A 14,739-nucleotide genomic window follows, 5' to 3' on the forward strand; every position below is an offset into this window, starting at 1 on the left:
TATGATATGAACTCTATCAAAACTGTTGCCAAACTTAATCAGTACATGGTTGTTTAGACACAACATAAAATTTGACGACAAGCTTAGAAATAAAATTTAATGAAAAATACAAATTTAGTAACACGGCTTACACGTTATTAGAGTACATGTTATAATGAAAACCTCACATGATTGAAATGTTACATTAACTTAACGATAAACTATAAATGTTCCGTCCTAATATGAAAAATTCCTATCCTGTGCTTTATAACTTTCTTTCATCATACTAATTAATCGAAGCTGAAAACCACTAATTATCGCTCACACCGACGACCAGAGAAAAATAAAATGCAGAATACATAATTTAAAGTAAATATTCGTACCGAAGAATTTAAATACTAGATATGAGATAAAATAAATTGCAATAATGTATATGCTAACCGAAATGTAGGGGTATCGAAACAGCTTTGACCAAATGTTTCACTGCAACGTTGTGTACTGACAACTAAAACAACTTGACGTAATAAGGTATATTATATAGGACTATATGAAACGCAGTACCGGACAGCTAATGTTTAGTAGTTTAGAAAATTAAATTAATGTCAAACAATAACCAGTACTAAGGTGACTATCTGTCCCCGTTTTCGGACAACTGTCCCCACTCAGAAACATGTCCCCGGTTGAAGATTTCGTACCCGATTTCAGCTGGTTCACTTTTTTCAGTGTATCTCATCACCACGATAATTTGAACTCGGAGCGCGTGCTTGGTGTTTTGACAGAGGTTATGCTTTATCGCATCCTGCAACTTTGGTGAGAAATCACGTGATAAGCATTCGCTTTGTACTCTGTAGTGTTTAGTTAATCCCTACTCGTGATCTGTAGATTCTAACCCCTCGCCCATGTCCCCGGTTTGGCCCAAAAATTCTGGTCACCTTACCAGTACATAAAATGTACTGTATTTCATGAAATGGCCAGCCCATGACCACATCAGTGTCCGCTGCCCACCGGGTATTGCCCTAATGGCCAGTCCGCCCCTGTATACGAAAAAATTGGCATTAAATGTAACAAGTTTTTGGATCGATTCTGCTTTTCTCAAACACAAACAGTAACTGACTACGCCGAAACCACTAAAGGTTATCTCGCGCAGGCGCATACGGCCTGTTTTGCTACTTCACCGGCGGAAGAGTTGAGAGAGAGCACACGCCGCCGTTTGGAAAACGAAACGCCTGACGACGTGTCTCTTTTACTGAACGTCCAATGGCCGTAGTCTTAGGGTGGAGCAATATTTTCCCGCTTATGCTCAGCATGCTGGGTTTGTATGCGCTTGAAAGGGACTACTGATGCCTGATTAATTAGGAAGAACGCCAGGAACTTGTAACTTCAATGTTTTCGGGGAAACACGCACTATGGCAGGAATTATACGCAGGTTGGACGAGACAGTGGTAAATCGCATCGCAGCCGGCGAGGTGATACAGCGCCCTGCTAACGCTATTAAAGAAATGATCGAGAACTGGTGCGTACAGATACGAGGCCTCGCGGCGTCTTTTGGCTACACAGTGAAGAAAGGCGTGTTAAAATATTTTGGAGAGAGCTTAACGTGTTTACATTTGAAAAACTGATGTAAACCAGATGCAAACTACTGAGTATGCGTAGGCACTGTGATACGTGTGGTTAGTTGCTGTGCTTTTCAATTACGGGACGTGCGTCATATTTGTTGCAAAAGAGACGTCTTCAGACTTTTGCCTCACTGCAATGTGTACTTCAGGAGCGTTTTAAGTACCGTAGCAGGAATGCCGTCTTAACAAATAAATGCCGCGGCGATCTCTTAATCAGAGAAGACGTTGCGTCATTTTATTGTTGAATCCAAATTTAATTACACTGTCAGTTTGACGAGGCAATCTCTGGATAATCGGGCGCAAGATAAAATCAAGTCCTAGACGGGCACACTCGCTTAGTCACTCACCCTCATTCCTTCGTATGCAGTCAATTTATTTTACCGAGTTAACAATCTCTTCTTATTTAGCGTATAATTCTTGTTCTGTATATGTATTAAGTGTACTTTACAAAATTACTGAAACTTCTTGTTTAATAGTGATCTGTAATTTTTTAACTAAATGGTTTTTAGAAAAAAGTGGGTGATTTGCAAAGAACAGACAGCACTGCTGTAAATCATAATCTACATCTCCCAAGCTACCAGTTCTATTAAAGGAAAACACTTAAGTTTTAATAAAATGTGTCTTTGTTAATAAATGTCCCATACTTGGGCACAGGTTATTCAAACGATGTTACAAACCTAAAAAAATCCCATGAAAACTTTGGTTCTCATTTTAAAACACGTCTCCTGATAGACAGTTATATGAAGAGAATGTTAATCAATCCAAAATCAATCACAAACATTCTTCCGTTTTCTAACCTGTTTACCCAAGTCAGGTTTGTGGGGAAGAAGTCCTTAATAGGGACCACGTTAAATATATACTTTTTATATCTGCAATATATGAATAATGATAATTTAAGTTGGAAATAGGAGTGTTTGATTGTAGCAAAAGTTTGTGCAAAGATGAGAAACCACTGGAACGGTTAATAAAGCAGCAATCACTTGCAGTACTTCACTAGCAGGTTCTTCATCACCTCTTCCCAAACATTACTGTACATGGAAGTGGGCGCAAATCACACCTTCACATTTTGAAGGTGATCTATGCAGATGCCTGACATATCAACATTTTTCCAATCTAAGAGCAACTGAAAATTACAGTTTCAGCATTATACCATATTATTAACTCCCCTTTTTACTGCATATGAGTCCCCCTGTAATATTTGTACAACCCAGATAGATGTGTCTTTTACATCTTATTGTGGATATGACATCCAAATGTCACGACTTGATTTCATTTTGGTGTGGTGTACCATAAAAGAAAATCCATTGTGCAGTTTCCCTTATACACTATCTTTTTTCTAATTATGACTGTACACAAATATGGCTCTACCCAGAAGGCTGGCAGTTTTTATACAGTAGTATGGATCATACTTATTGTTTTGTCATAATGAACACTGTGCATGTTAAGGAGTGCATCAAGATTTTTCACAAACTCATGCAGTTTGTTGTTTAGTTTGCCAGTATTTTTAACCAGAATTCATTATAATGTATATATGTGCAGAAGAGTCACTTAAATCATTTTGAAGGTATTTAGTGACTCCAGTGTCAGTCGACATATTTTTTTTAATTCAGTATTCGCACAATGCTCAACTGATGAATGCATATTAGGTGTAAACCTATTACTAATCTTTTAATAGGTGAGGGTAAGTCTTCAGAACGTTATAATTTGATTTTTCTGCTTTTGCAACATATGCCAGGTGATTCATTAGTTCAATTCAATGCATAACAATATGGGTATGCAACATTCACAGATCCCTTTAGAATTTTCCTTATTAGATTCATAATCAAGGTGTGAATTGTATAATTAATACCTGTCATTGCATTTTTTGAGGCAAGGCAAGTGCGTGCGTGCCCTGCAAGTGGGGTGGTGCCCTGCCCAGGGTTTGTTTCCTGCCTTGCGCCCTGTGTTGGCTGGGATTGGCTCCAGCAGACCTCCGTGACCCTGTGGTTAGGATATAGCGGGTTGGATAATGGATGGATGGACAACTTTGTTGGTCTCTGGATTTTTTATGCATATTTAGCTGCAGATTTTTAGATGATTTTAACTGGTATTGTCTGTATGTCTAGTATGGTGCTTACATTGTCTTGTTTTATTAGTATAGTTTTGTGATAATTCTGTCACATGAGATAAGCAAGAGAATATACTTGATTGTGATGTTTATTGTAACCAATTTTGAATTTGACCAAGATTAGTAGTAGTAATAGGTTTGTAAACATCAAAATGACCACTGCATAAAGCTCCTGTGAAGCTCAGTCTTTTAACTAGCTGTCGGTTTAATCCAGATTTAACAAATAATACACCATTTCTATGAACTTCAAATGAACATTTCTGAAATAGCTAGCAAATGGTAGCGTAGGTTCAGGGATTTTTTAATATTCATATATATTAAAACATCATTGGTAATTTTTGCCATTTGTGTTATATGTGAAAACTTTGTGTCACTGTCTCACTACAAATCTGTATCATATTCACATAGTGATAAAAAATTAAACATATTGTATGTTGTGGAATCGGTATGTTATCAATCCAAAAGGATTTCATTTTGATTGATCAAAACCAATGTAATACTTGAAGCAGGTGTTGAGCGTGGGAACTTTCTTCCTTCATTCCACTTCACAGCTCAATGCCATGTCTTTTTCCTGTCTAAGACACCTCCCGTTCTTTCCACTTTATTGATCAGTGTTGGTGTTCATCAACACCACTAAACTGTCCTTCATTAGCATACATTGGGCATGCCTCAGGCAGGCAGCTGAGTGCCTGCTACTCTTTCTTCTTGGCCTTCTGCCTGCATTAGCATAGCGTACTTGGTATTATATTATTATGGACAAATATAGACAAATGAAAAAAAAAGATTGGCTAATTTTCTTTTTTCTGTAACAATACCAAATTTCAATCAAATCCATCAAAGCTTTTTGAAAATTTGGGGTATTTAGTTTATGTATATTTATACCCCTACATGTTGATATATTAAAATGTCCTTTTTTGTGGATACCTACCAGCCTAGATGTACCATCCAGCCAAATTTCAGCTTTTTAACTAAACAGAAAATAGTGTTTGTGTTCATTAGTGAACAAGCCAGTCAGTCAACTTTGCATTATAGATGTCTTTATTGGTGCTGTACAAGTAAACAGTGAAATTGGTAATTAATACAAATCTTCAAACATATAAAGTGTGCTGAAGGAATTTATTGTTTAGAAAGATTATTTCATTTTTTTCAGCAGCCAACGACCTTGGAAGCTCTAGATCTGAAACTGGGAGTTCCTTATTCAAATATAGATTGCATATTAAGTGGTTATAGTCATTCTAGCTTTAAAGATCCATAGTCTGTTCCAACAATGGTTTTTACTTCCACTAACTTGCCTTGCTCTGGTATGAATTACTGTAGACATGAATGTGCCTTGTTGTGGATTATTGTCTCTCCTAAGGTTGGTTTCTTCCTTCCTTCTGGATACTCTCTGGCTTGCCTCAATTGGTTAAATGGAAAAAGCTCAAAAACATGACTGTTATTTAAGCTAAATGATATAGCAAGAACTGTAGTTACTGAAAACATTTAACATGTGGTTTGGTTGTGAGCAGTATTTTAGTTAAAAAAATGTATTCGCTGTACTATAATAGTGTATGGAATATTGTTGGAGTACATCTGTCTTATTGCCCTGTGGATAATCTTTTCATCAATATGGTGCCATTTTACATCTGTCAAATGAATTTATCTGTTCCTCAAAGTCTTATATCTCTTTATTAGGATATGTTATTGTGATTTTTGTTTGAATTTAAATAATTTCAGTCTGTCATAGAGAGTGCCATAGTTTAGTGGTTAACGCACACTTTGCAAGAATCTATCATTAATGCAGATTTCTCAGCAATTAAGGGTTGTACCAGTAGCTAAAAAGCATAAATCTGCTGAAGAGGTGACTTTAGGCCAACATAAAGCATACATCTTTATTCCTTATGCATGAAGGGGTTTTTGGCATTATTGCACTTAAATTACATAAATAAATGCCAGTTACTCTGCTATGTAATAAGGTAGCTGTAAATGGCTGAAGAGTAGTGAGTACAACACTTCAAATTTTAAAAAGGAAATATTTATATGATTAAAAACCTTTGTTTACACCAATATCCACTAAATTAAATACAAAAAAAATTAGTCCTTTAAGGAGTTGTCTTCAAACAACTGGATTTTAGAGTATAACTAATACATTTCATGATGCACGACCCTGAAATCAAATTCCTTTTGTGCCCCAATCAGTGTCAGCTCTAATTGTACTAAGTTTAGATGTCATATCCCATAGCATTGCAGTTATACTATTTGGCATGAGGTGTCCCTTTTTTTTTTAATATTTGGTCTCTTGCCTCTCTTTTTATTGCATTCCACATATGGAATAAACTAACTACATACATATATTTTCATATTAGCTTCTTCCAGTCCTGGGTTATGAGGGGGTGGGGACAGTGCCTGTCCTGGCAGCCATGGGCACAGGTCAGAAAATGGGCATCCCTGAGCATAGAGCTAGGCATACAGATGCACTTAAACCAGTATTTCTCAGCTACGTTTGAGTCGCAGGTGGGCAGTGATTGGGTCTTGAGCCAGTATGAGACTTGTTTATAGTATAATCCATCTCACCCCCATAGAGATAAGCAGATTTGTACAAGATTTTTTATCCTGTTTCTCATCATGCTAACTTCATGATTCCACTTGATTGAGGCCCACACTTCGTTTTTTTTCTCCATTTTTTTGTAGTCATTTCTGACTTCCTTGGGGTGATGGGGGAGCTTTTAGTGGGTCTGCACAATTGAAAACGGAATTAAAAACACGGCACAGTCAATCTCTTCGGTGTTTGGGGGATTAAGCCATTAAAAACAAGCCACAGTGTAACAGTGCTCACAGGTCTACTATAAAACACTGCCTGTAGTTTAAATTTAAATTGAAAGAGCACTGCTTAGTAAACTAACATTGGGAGAACGTGCAGCAAACAATGTCCTGGTATAGTAATTGAACCCATGAAGCTTGAACTGTAAAACTGCATGCTGTGATGCTAGTAAATGCAATACTTACAAATTAAGCATAATGTCAGGTCCTTCATCAAACTTGTCGTTCTCAATACAGTCAAAAGAATGATCAATATTTGACTCAAGCTTTGTGTGTAACAATGTATAAAGATGAGCTGTTGCAAAAGCCATTTACTTCCTATCTTTTATGCACAACTGTGTCATGTAACATAAATGATCAATCATAGACAAACATCTAGACAAGTATACATCATTAGAATGTGCTGAAACTCTGCTATCCAATGGTAATGAGACTTTCACTATATGTGGCTTGAAGTAGATAAGATCTTTGATTAAAATCAGATTCCCTCAGGTTGTGACATGCTGCTTGCCTCAGGGTATACTGTACATGTGTAAACTGCACATTTTAATAATGAAAGAGAGCAGACAACTTGGAAACTTTTGATTTATTCGAAGGAAGGCACCCTTGGATATGTACAAATATGATCGCTTTGATTGACTTGGGGGTTTACTGGAATGTATGGATGCTTTGTGCATAAATGGCTACTTCTGTCAAGTGTGAAATATAATTGTACAGAAAGACAATGACAACACCATTGAGGAGATGCCAGACCCCAAAATCATGCTGGGTTCCAGGAGCTGTAAGACAGCAGTATTGCAATAGTATATTGTGTCTTAATGTTTCCATTTCTTTCTAATTATTGTATTTTTCGAGCACCAGGAACATTGGTTGGATTTGGTCCACATCTATGTTCAAGGTTGCTGCATAAATGTTAAAAAATAATATTCTTCAGTGACTAGGCAGCAGAGAGAAGGAGAAGCTGTGCTCCAGGGTACCAAGAGATCAAACTTGTCAGCCTCCTGGGGAAGGTTTATGCCAGAATATTTGAACCTCAGATGCAACGAGTACTGGCAAGAGTGTTTGGCTCCTGTTCTTAGATTCTGACAAGGGGGTTTATTTTCTCCTATCCATTTTCTGTTTTTATGAGCTTAGTATCAGGAAGTATTTGCTGAACAATAAAAAATAATTCAAATGTGCATTCTGTTTGAAATATAGTTAACAGTTCCTGATTGTCAGGATTTAGCTGAAACAAGCTGAAAGTCAGGGTACCATCTATAAATGATACATTTCTTTATCTTTCGCTTAATGAAAAGGTGTAAAAGATTACCAGAATAACTCTTCTGACAAAAGAAATGTGTGGTAATTTTTTCAAAGGATAGTTGGTAATACAGTATATTCTTCTTTTTGTTATAGGGCAATTATAGTGATAGTTGCTGTTTTCATTTGTCCAGTTGATATTTTGCCACTCTTTACCTTTAGAGTGGCATACACAGGTGATATCTCCTTATGGCATCTTAGGCAAAACCTAAAGCAGTTTATGTGGACAGATAGGTTACTACTGTGATACTCACTGGGACAGCACAGTTGAGATGCATAGATATTGAAGCAATGAATCCTCTGGGTTTAGATCTGATATTTTCCCTGTTCTTGTTGTAGGTGCATCCTTCAACTGTGATGTAATGTGTGCTGTTTGTAATGCATTGATACGAAGCTGAACTGCTGTTCCCAGTTATAATGTCACTTATTGTAAGGAAGCACAACATTTTTTAGGTGGTTTGGTGGATGATCTTGGGAATTGCTTAGACAGTATTTTGTAAAGTTTTATGGAGATAATGAACTTTTGAAGTCGCTACATTGTTAGTATTCTGGAAGTTGAAGTGCCAATAGAGCGCATGGAGTTAACTTTTCAGAAATGCTTCAAGCATGGTGTGGCCAGTAGAGGATGCTGCAGCCGCCCAAACCCAACAAAGACGCACGCAGAGGCACAAGTACAAACACGCTTTTTTTTTCCCTCGTGGGAAAAACCTTCCCTGTTTCCCACGAACACAATACAGTCTCAAGTATAGCACTACACAAATTTCTCCTTCTTTCTCTCTCTCTCTCTCCTCCTCCACTCTTCCTGGCAAGCTCCGTCTCCCTCCTCCCAACTCTGGCTCCCCGAGTAATGTCTGCTGGCTCCTTTTATAAGGCATCCGGAAGTGCTCCAGGTGCTCGTTGATGCATTTCTGACAGCACTTCCAGATGTGGCAGAACAGCTGCACTCCAGGGCTCAGCAGTAGATGCAGCACCCCCTGGTGGCACCCATAGAACCCAACAGAGCTGCTCCAAACTCCAGTTCCCATGGAGCCCTGCAGGAGTCCAAGGCACCACTGCAACCCAGGTGGGCTGCCATCTTGTGCTCCAGGGGAGGTAATGCTCTGGATATGCTCCCTCCCCTGGTCCTTCCAGCGTGGAGATGCTTTAATGGCAATGGCATAACATTTTTAATTACAGATTACTACATAATTTAAACAAAAAGCACACAGCATTAAAGGATGTCAAGATATTACAATTTTTATATTTGATACCAAGACAAGCAAAATTATATGATACTCATGGTTAAAACAACCCTTTCAGTGGCTTTGTAATTAAAAGTAACTCTGTTGTTCAAGTGGAAAATATCATGACTTTTTTCTTTAATGGAATACAAAATATATAAATACTAATAAAGAAATATTAGCAGCAAATTTAAAATAGTTGTATATCAGTCAGGTAGTTTTCCAGCTATCATTTAGGTAAACTAATATTGGCATTCATAAATATCAAATTATATTGGAATGCTTGAATTAAAACTTTGAAAGACATGGGGTTTTTCCCAGTGTAAGAACAAGTGGAGGGGATGTTATTATCATAGGCGGATTTCAGCAAACGATTTATAAAGAATGACATCTTTATGGACAGCTTGATTTATCTTAATGTGCACAATCAGATTTTTTTCCCTAACATTTTCCCATATGTTGCAGAAAAATACTGCTTAAAATCAATATTAAAATATAAATTCATCCATTATATTTGTTAAGTTTAATTTATGAATTCCAAAATAATTTAGGATATTTTCATTTAAACAAACTCTTTAAAATCTGTTTTTGTAAAAACATGCTTTTAAAATCTGGTTTGTCAGAGAATTTCTTTGTTAGGCTTCTATCATTTGCTATTGTAAGATTTATGTTTGTATCATTAGCTGGTAAAAACCTACAGAAGAGTAATATTTAATAAGTGAGGGAAAATGATTCTGAGTTCAAATGTCACAAACTCCTGCTGCTGTAATTATCCAAACGGGGCTCCAGACTGTGACTAAAATGGTTCCAAATGCAACCAAAAATAGGGTTTGGCAATTATCATTTCCATTTAGTTTGCAAGTGGCAAATTACATTATAGAAACTTTAAACTAATTATATTGTAACAGATGCAAAAGGCCATTTTTTTTTATTATTATTGTTATTGAGCGGATATCACTTTTTGCTCTACTGTACCTTTCTTTCCTTATCCACTAGAAGAGACACTTATCGCTCCAGCTGAAGCAGAGCTGTAAAAATTCATGCCCCCTGTTGGCTGTTTACAAAATTAACACTGGACTGCTAAAATTCTTCAAAATGTATTTTAAAAGGTTGTAGAAAGTCATCTTTATCACTTTCATGTCTGCTCTGGCCTTCTGTGTCATCTACAATGGGGTCACTCTTTTCCACGGCTGGAGCAGAGCTGTAGAAATGCGTGTCCCTTGCCTTCTTTGATTTTGCCTCAGACTGCAGCAGCTATTGACAGTTGTGTTCTCACAGTCACCATTAAAGACTGGAAAGTTACAGGAGTTTCTGCAGCACACTTGGCTAAAATCACTTAGCATAAAAATGTGGTGCCTTGGGATAACACACAGATTTCAGACAAGGCTGAAAACTAAAAAGCAGGGAGAAGTCAGTAAGTAGTACTGATACAGGTATTACCTTTCAGAATATCCAAGTCAGTGGCGCAAGTCTCAAGAACTTTAAAGATAACCTTTAATTGCATTTTGAGAAACAGTGGTGGTTACAGTCAAGGAACTGGAAAGCCACTTTGAAAATATGATGGGTAATACACAGCAAGGAGGGTCACATCTGAATTTCCCATTGGGATTAATAAAGTATCTATCTATCTATCTATCTATCTATCTATCTATCTATCTATCTATCTATCTATCTATCTATCTATCTATCTATCTATCTATCTATCTACATGGGTCTGAGATCATTCATTGCTTCTCAATCTTCTATCATGATTCATGGCCAAATGATTTAACCACTGTTGGGGAAAATAAGACTAACATATTGGTATCAAGAACTCTTGTTGAAGAATGCATATGATGTCAATGCTGTACAAACTGAATGGAGATTGCTAAATATTTTGATTAAAGGACAATTCTCAGACAAGTCTTACAACAGTTTGTGGGAAGTCTTACTGACATAAGAGACTTATTACACAGATTTCCACAATATTCTACATCTTGTTGAGATCATGTTTGTTCCGATTATTTCAGCAGATCAGTGTGAACGTGGCTCTGCAGTATATAGAACAGAAGAAATAAGAGTGCAAAACACTTTAAGTGTCTCAGCCATGGAGGATTTAGTCACAATCAGCACTGAAGGCCCATTACTTGATCAGTTTCCTTAGCCCTGTCAAATGCTGGCTCACTTCAAATAAGAATACCAAATTACACTGGATAGCCCTCTGACACTGACATTCTGATGGTCAGTGACATAGACTCAGAGCCTGAGTAAAATACACAGTTCTTCATAACTGTACATAGTTTGAAAGTTATCTAAATCATCAAGACAGACTTAAAAGCACAAGGGAAAGATGCATTACACAAGAGAAGGAAACACATTAGGCATATGTACATGTAGGTTAGAAAGGTCAGTCAGTCAGTCATCGTCCAACCCGCTATATCCTAACATATAGTCTGCTGGAGCCAATCCCAGCCAGCACTGGACGCAAGGCAGGAACAAATCCCGGGCAGGGCGCCAGCCCACTGCAGGGCATACACACACCAAGCACATACTAGGGACAATTTAGGATCGACAGTGCACCTAACCTGCATGTCTTTGGACTGTGGGAGGAAACCGGAGCACCCAGAGGAAACCCGCACAGACATGGGGAGAGCATGCAAAGTCCACGCAGGGAGGACCCGGGAAGCGAACTCGGGTCTCCTTACTGCGAGGGCAGCAGCGCTAGTTTGAAAGATTAATATTTTACACATTTGATTATTTGGCACCTAAATCAAAGCTACAGGCTCCTATTTTTTTCTTTTAGGAGCCTTGAGGTGATTTTTTGTTGGGAGCACTGTCTAAATCTGTCCCTTTTTTATGTTTGTTCCTACTTCAAGGCTTCCTGTGTGAAATTATACTTGTCTATTTTACATTAATACATTGTTCAAGAATTTTTGTAAAAAGTCTATGTTGTGTTGTTTTCTAAGCATTTTATAAGTGATCAGATTTTGTTATTGCTTAGCATATGTACTAATCCAGAATTAGAACATTTGCCGAACTGGCATAATTTGTATTCAGTTAATAACTGAAGAGACTCTGTTACATTTGTCTACATTCCATTCAAGTGTTTGATAAACTGGGTGTGTTTTTACTACGGTTGTCATATGTTTGGGGTTATACTAATGAACATTAGGTTTCCTTCGTAATCCAAACAACTGATAAACTCTTACCATTTTTAGATTGGTATTTGGTATGCTTTTTTGTCTATAGCTCTATAACTGCGTATCTGTGCGATGCATTTCTGTTAATGCAGTACATGTCGTATTACTGAAGAGATGTGCCTTGTGCTTCAAAGCATCAGAACATTAAAACATTAAATACATATTATTTTAGTATGGAGCACCTCTTTTCACTACTGGTGTAACTTGTCTTGGTTTTTACTTGATACAACTGTTAACATTGCCACTGTGCAGTTTCCTCCCATATTCTACAGTCTATGTGATCCTGACACTGCTTAGAAAATAGATTAATGCTCAGATGGCTGACTGTAAATGAACAATCAGAGCAAGATTGTAAAGCCTCTGTTCCATTATTGGGATGATGTAAAATCTTACCATGAACAATTTAAATAATTACAACTCTCACCTAATCTGTGATGTCATGAGGTCTCAGAGCATGCAGAAATCTGTATCAAACTACACAGTGGGTGTTTTTCCATTTCCAGACATGATTTCCACTGGTTTTTGTTTTTGAGATGTGTTGTTTCATATAGTTTTAACTTGTGCTTTTAGCACATATTATTGTGCCTACCGCTCATCAGTGTGGTACCAACTTTCGCTTTGGTACCAATACTCTAAATATAAAAACAACTATCAGATGCAAAGACATTGTGTCGGTGTTGCCTCCTGGTATTTCTTTAGTTTCTGTACAAGTAACGTCTCCAGCCATGTCCTGGTTGATGGCATTCATAACACACAAACATTTTTCTAGGAAACCACCTTCTGCCGGAGTGAAAACAAGTGGGAGATTTCAGCCCCTGTTCATGCTCAGCCAGGTCCATCTTGGCCATCTTACTTGTCAAGGTTCTATTGTTTGAAGCACATGACCATAAAGGCTCACGTTGACGGACTACCTGGAGCGCCAAGTCCATCTTTTACATGCATCTCTTGTCGGAACTGCAGCTACTTGATTTCTGTCACATAAATCCAAAATCCTTTTGATCTGCGTTCCCTTATTATGTATGGTACACGAAACACTTCCCTGTACCTCTGAATCAATTTTAGGCAAGAGTCTCAATCCAACTCGGTTCAGATATCCCATTAACACTTCCAACAGAGGCTTAGCCGTAGTCTCAGGGTGTACTTACACTGGCAATTCGTCCCATGCCTGAGCACGTTTGTCCTCATTTAACCCCACAAAATCTAGTTTGACTAGGGCGATTGCTCCCTGCCGTGCCAACCATACCATGCCCTCGCCCACTTGGAAGAGGTGGGCCCAAGCACAATTCAGGAAAAGTGTGATTACTAAGTGTGCCCAAGCACGGAAATCAGATGTAATGTCAATGATGATAATTCTCATGCGATTCTCATTTCATTCAATACCATTTGAATTAAAAACAAGTTTTTATTCTCACCTTACACATGAACATGAATTGTAGTTGGCAAGAAAACCCGCAAATTCCTCCCTTAGCATCATTAGTCTCCGTAAAAATCTTCTTGTACGTGCAGCACAATTAACAGCAAAATGCTGCACTGCACACTCAATAAATCTGCAAGGGGCTAGAGCATTATCCTGCCCTACAAGACTTCAAAATGACCACACAACACCTGGAGGCTCCCATGGAACACGATAGCACTACTCCACAAGACTACAATGTCCAGCATTCCCTGTGGGTATCCAAGTGGGAAACCAAAGCCAGGGAGATTGCTCCCTAATGTTTTGGGAAAGAAAACCGCATAGAATATTCCATGTTAAGGGCATCACTGCCAGGTAAAGATCCAAGTTGAGTTCTGTCCGGAATGCCAGTTCCCATGTGGTATCTATCATAGTTATTTATCATTTATTTTTAAAAAAAAATCTTAGTTGTTTGAAACAGCACTGCTGCTCTTACAGCAAAGAGGTCTTTCAGTATGTTTCTCTCTAGAAAGGTAGAAGATAGCTTGTAGTCTCTGGCTTCTCCCTCTTCATTATGTTTTTCTCTCATTTGTTATGTAATATGCAGATTTACATACTTCACTGCTTTGCATTTATCTCAGTGATGCAATAGAATTTGATAAATATCTTCATACATGTCTACAAATAACTCTTGGCCTCAGCTGAGTGTTCAGATATCTATTAATAATGCGTTTCAAATGTAGGGGCTCTGGAGATGTTTGCATACACCGTCTGATTTTCAGGCAGCAATTTCTGCTTGATTCAGTCCCTTGACGATTGTCTATTCTTTCAGTTTGGATGCAAGGGCTACTAACATTCAGGTGACAGTAAAAGAAGGTGGCTTGAAACTTATCCAAATCCAGGATAATGGCACTGGCATCCGGGTAAGTGAGTTGCTATGTGAAGGTTATTGTTTCTTAATCTTCTAGAAGCTCAAAAAGCATTGTCCTTTCAATTGCAGAAGGAAGATCTAGAAATTGTGTGTGAGAGGTTTACAACAAGCAAACTGAATAAGTTTGAGGATCTTGCTGCCATTTCTACCTATGGCTTCAGAGGGGAGGTACAGTAGTATTACATGGGAAATGGGAAAACTTGTGTTGGTGTGATC

General features: G+C 37.8%; 1 protein-coding gene across 2 annotated transcripts in view; it reads left to right on the plus strand.

Annotated features, from left to right (window-relative positions):
• The first annotated feature begins 1,246 nt into the window (after positions 1–1,246).
• The window catches only part of mlh1 (mutL homolog 1, colon cancer, nonpolyposis type 2 (E. coli)), an 84,836-nt gene continuing 71,343 nt past the window's right edge, over positions 1,247–14,739 (plus strand). For both annotated transcript variants that reach the window (XM_051936087.1, XM_051936088.1), the window contains exons 1-3: positions 1,247–1,492; positions 14,425–14,515; positions 14,593–14,691. In XM_051936087.1, coding sequence (XP_051792047.1) covers positions 1,386–1,492; positions 14,425–14,515; positions 14,593–14,691 — 297 coding nt within the window. In that variant the 5' untranslated portion in view covers positions 1,247–1,385. The remainder of the gene's footprint in view (positions 1,493–14,424; positions 14,516–14,592; positions 14,692–14,739) is intronic.

Source organism: Erpetoichthys calabaricus, chromosome 13 (assembly GCF_900747795.2).
Source record: "Erpetoichthys calabaricus chromosome 13, fErpCal1.3, whole genome shotgun sequence".
Lineage (NCBI taxonomy): Eukaryota > Metazoa > Chordata > Cladistia > Polypteriformes > Polypteridae > Erpetoichthys > Erpetoichthys calabaricus.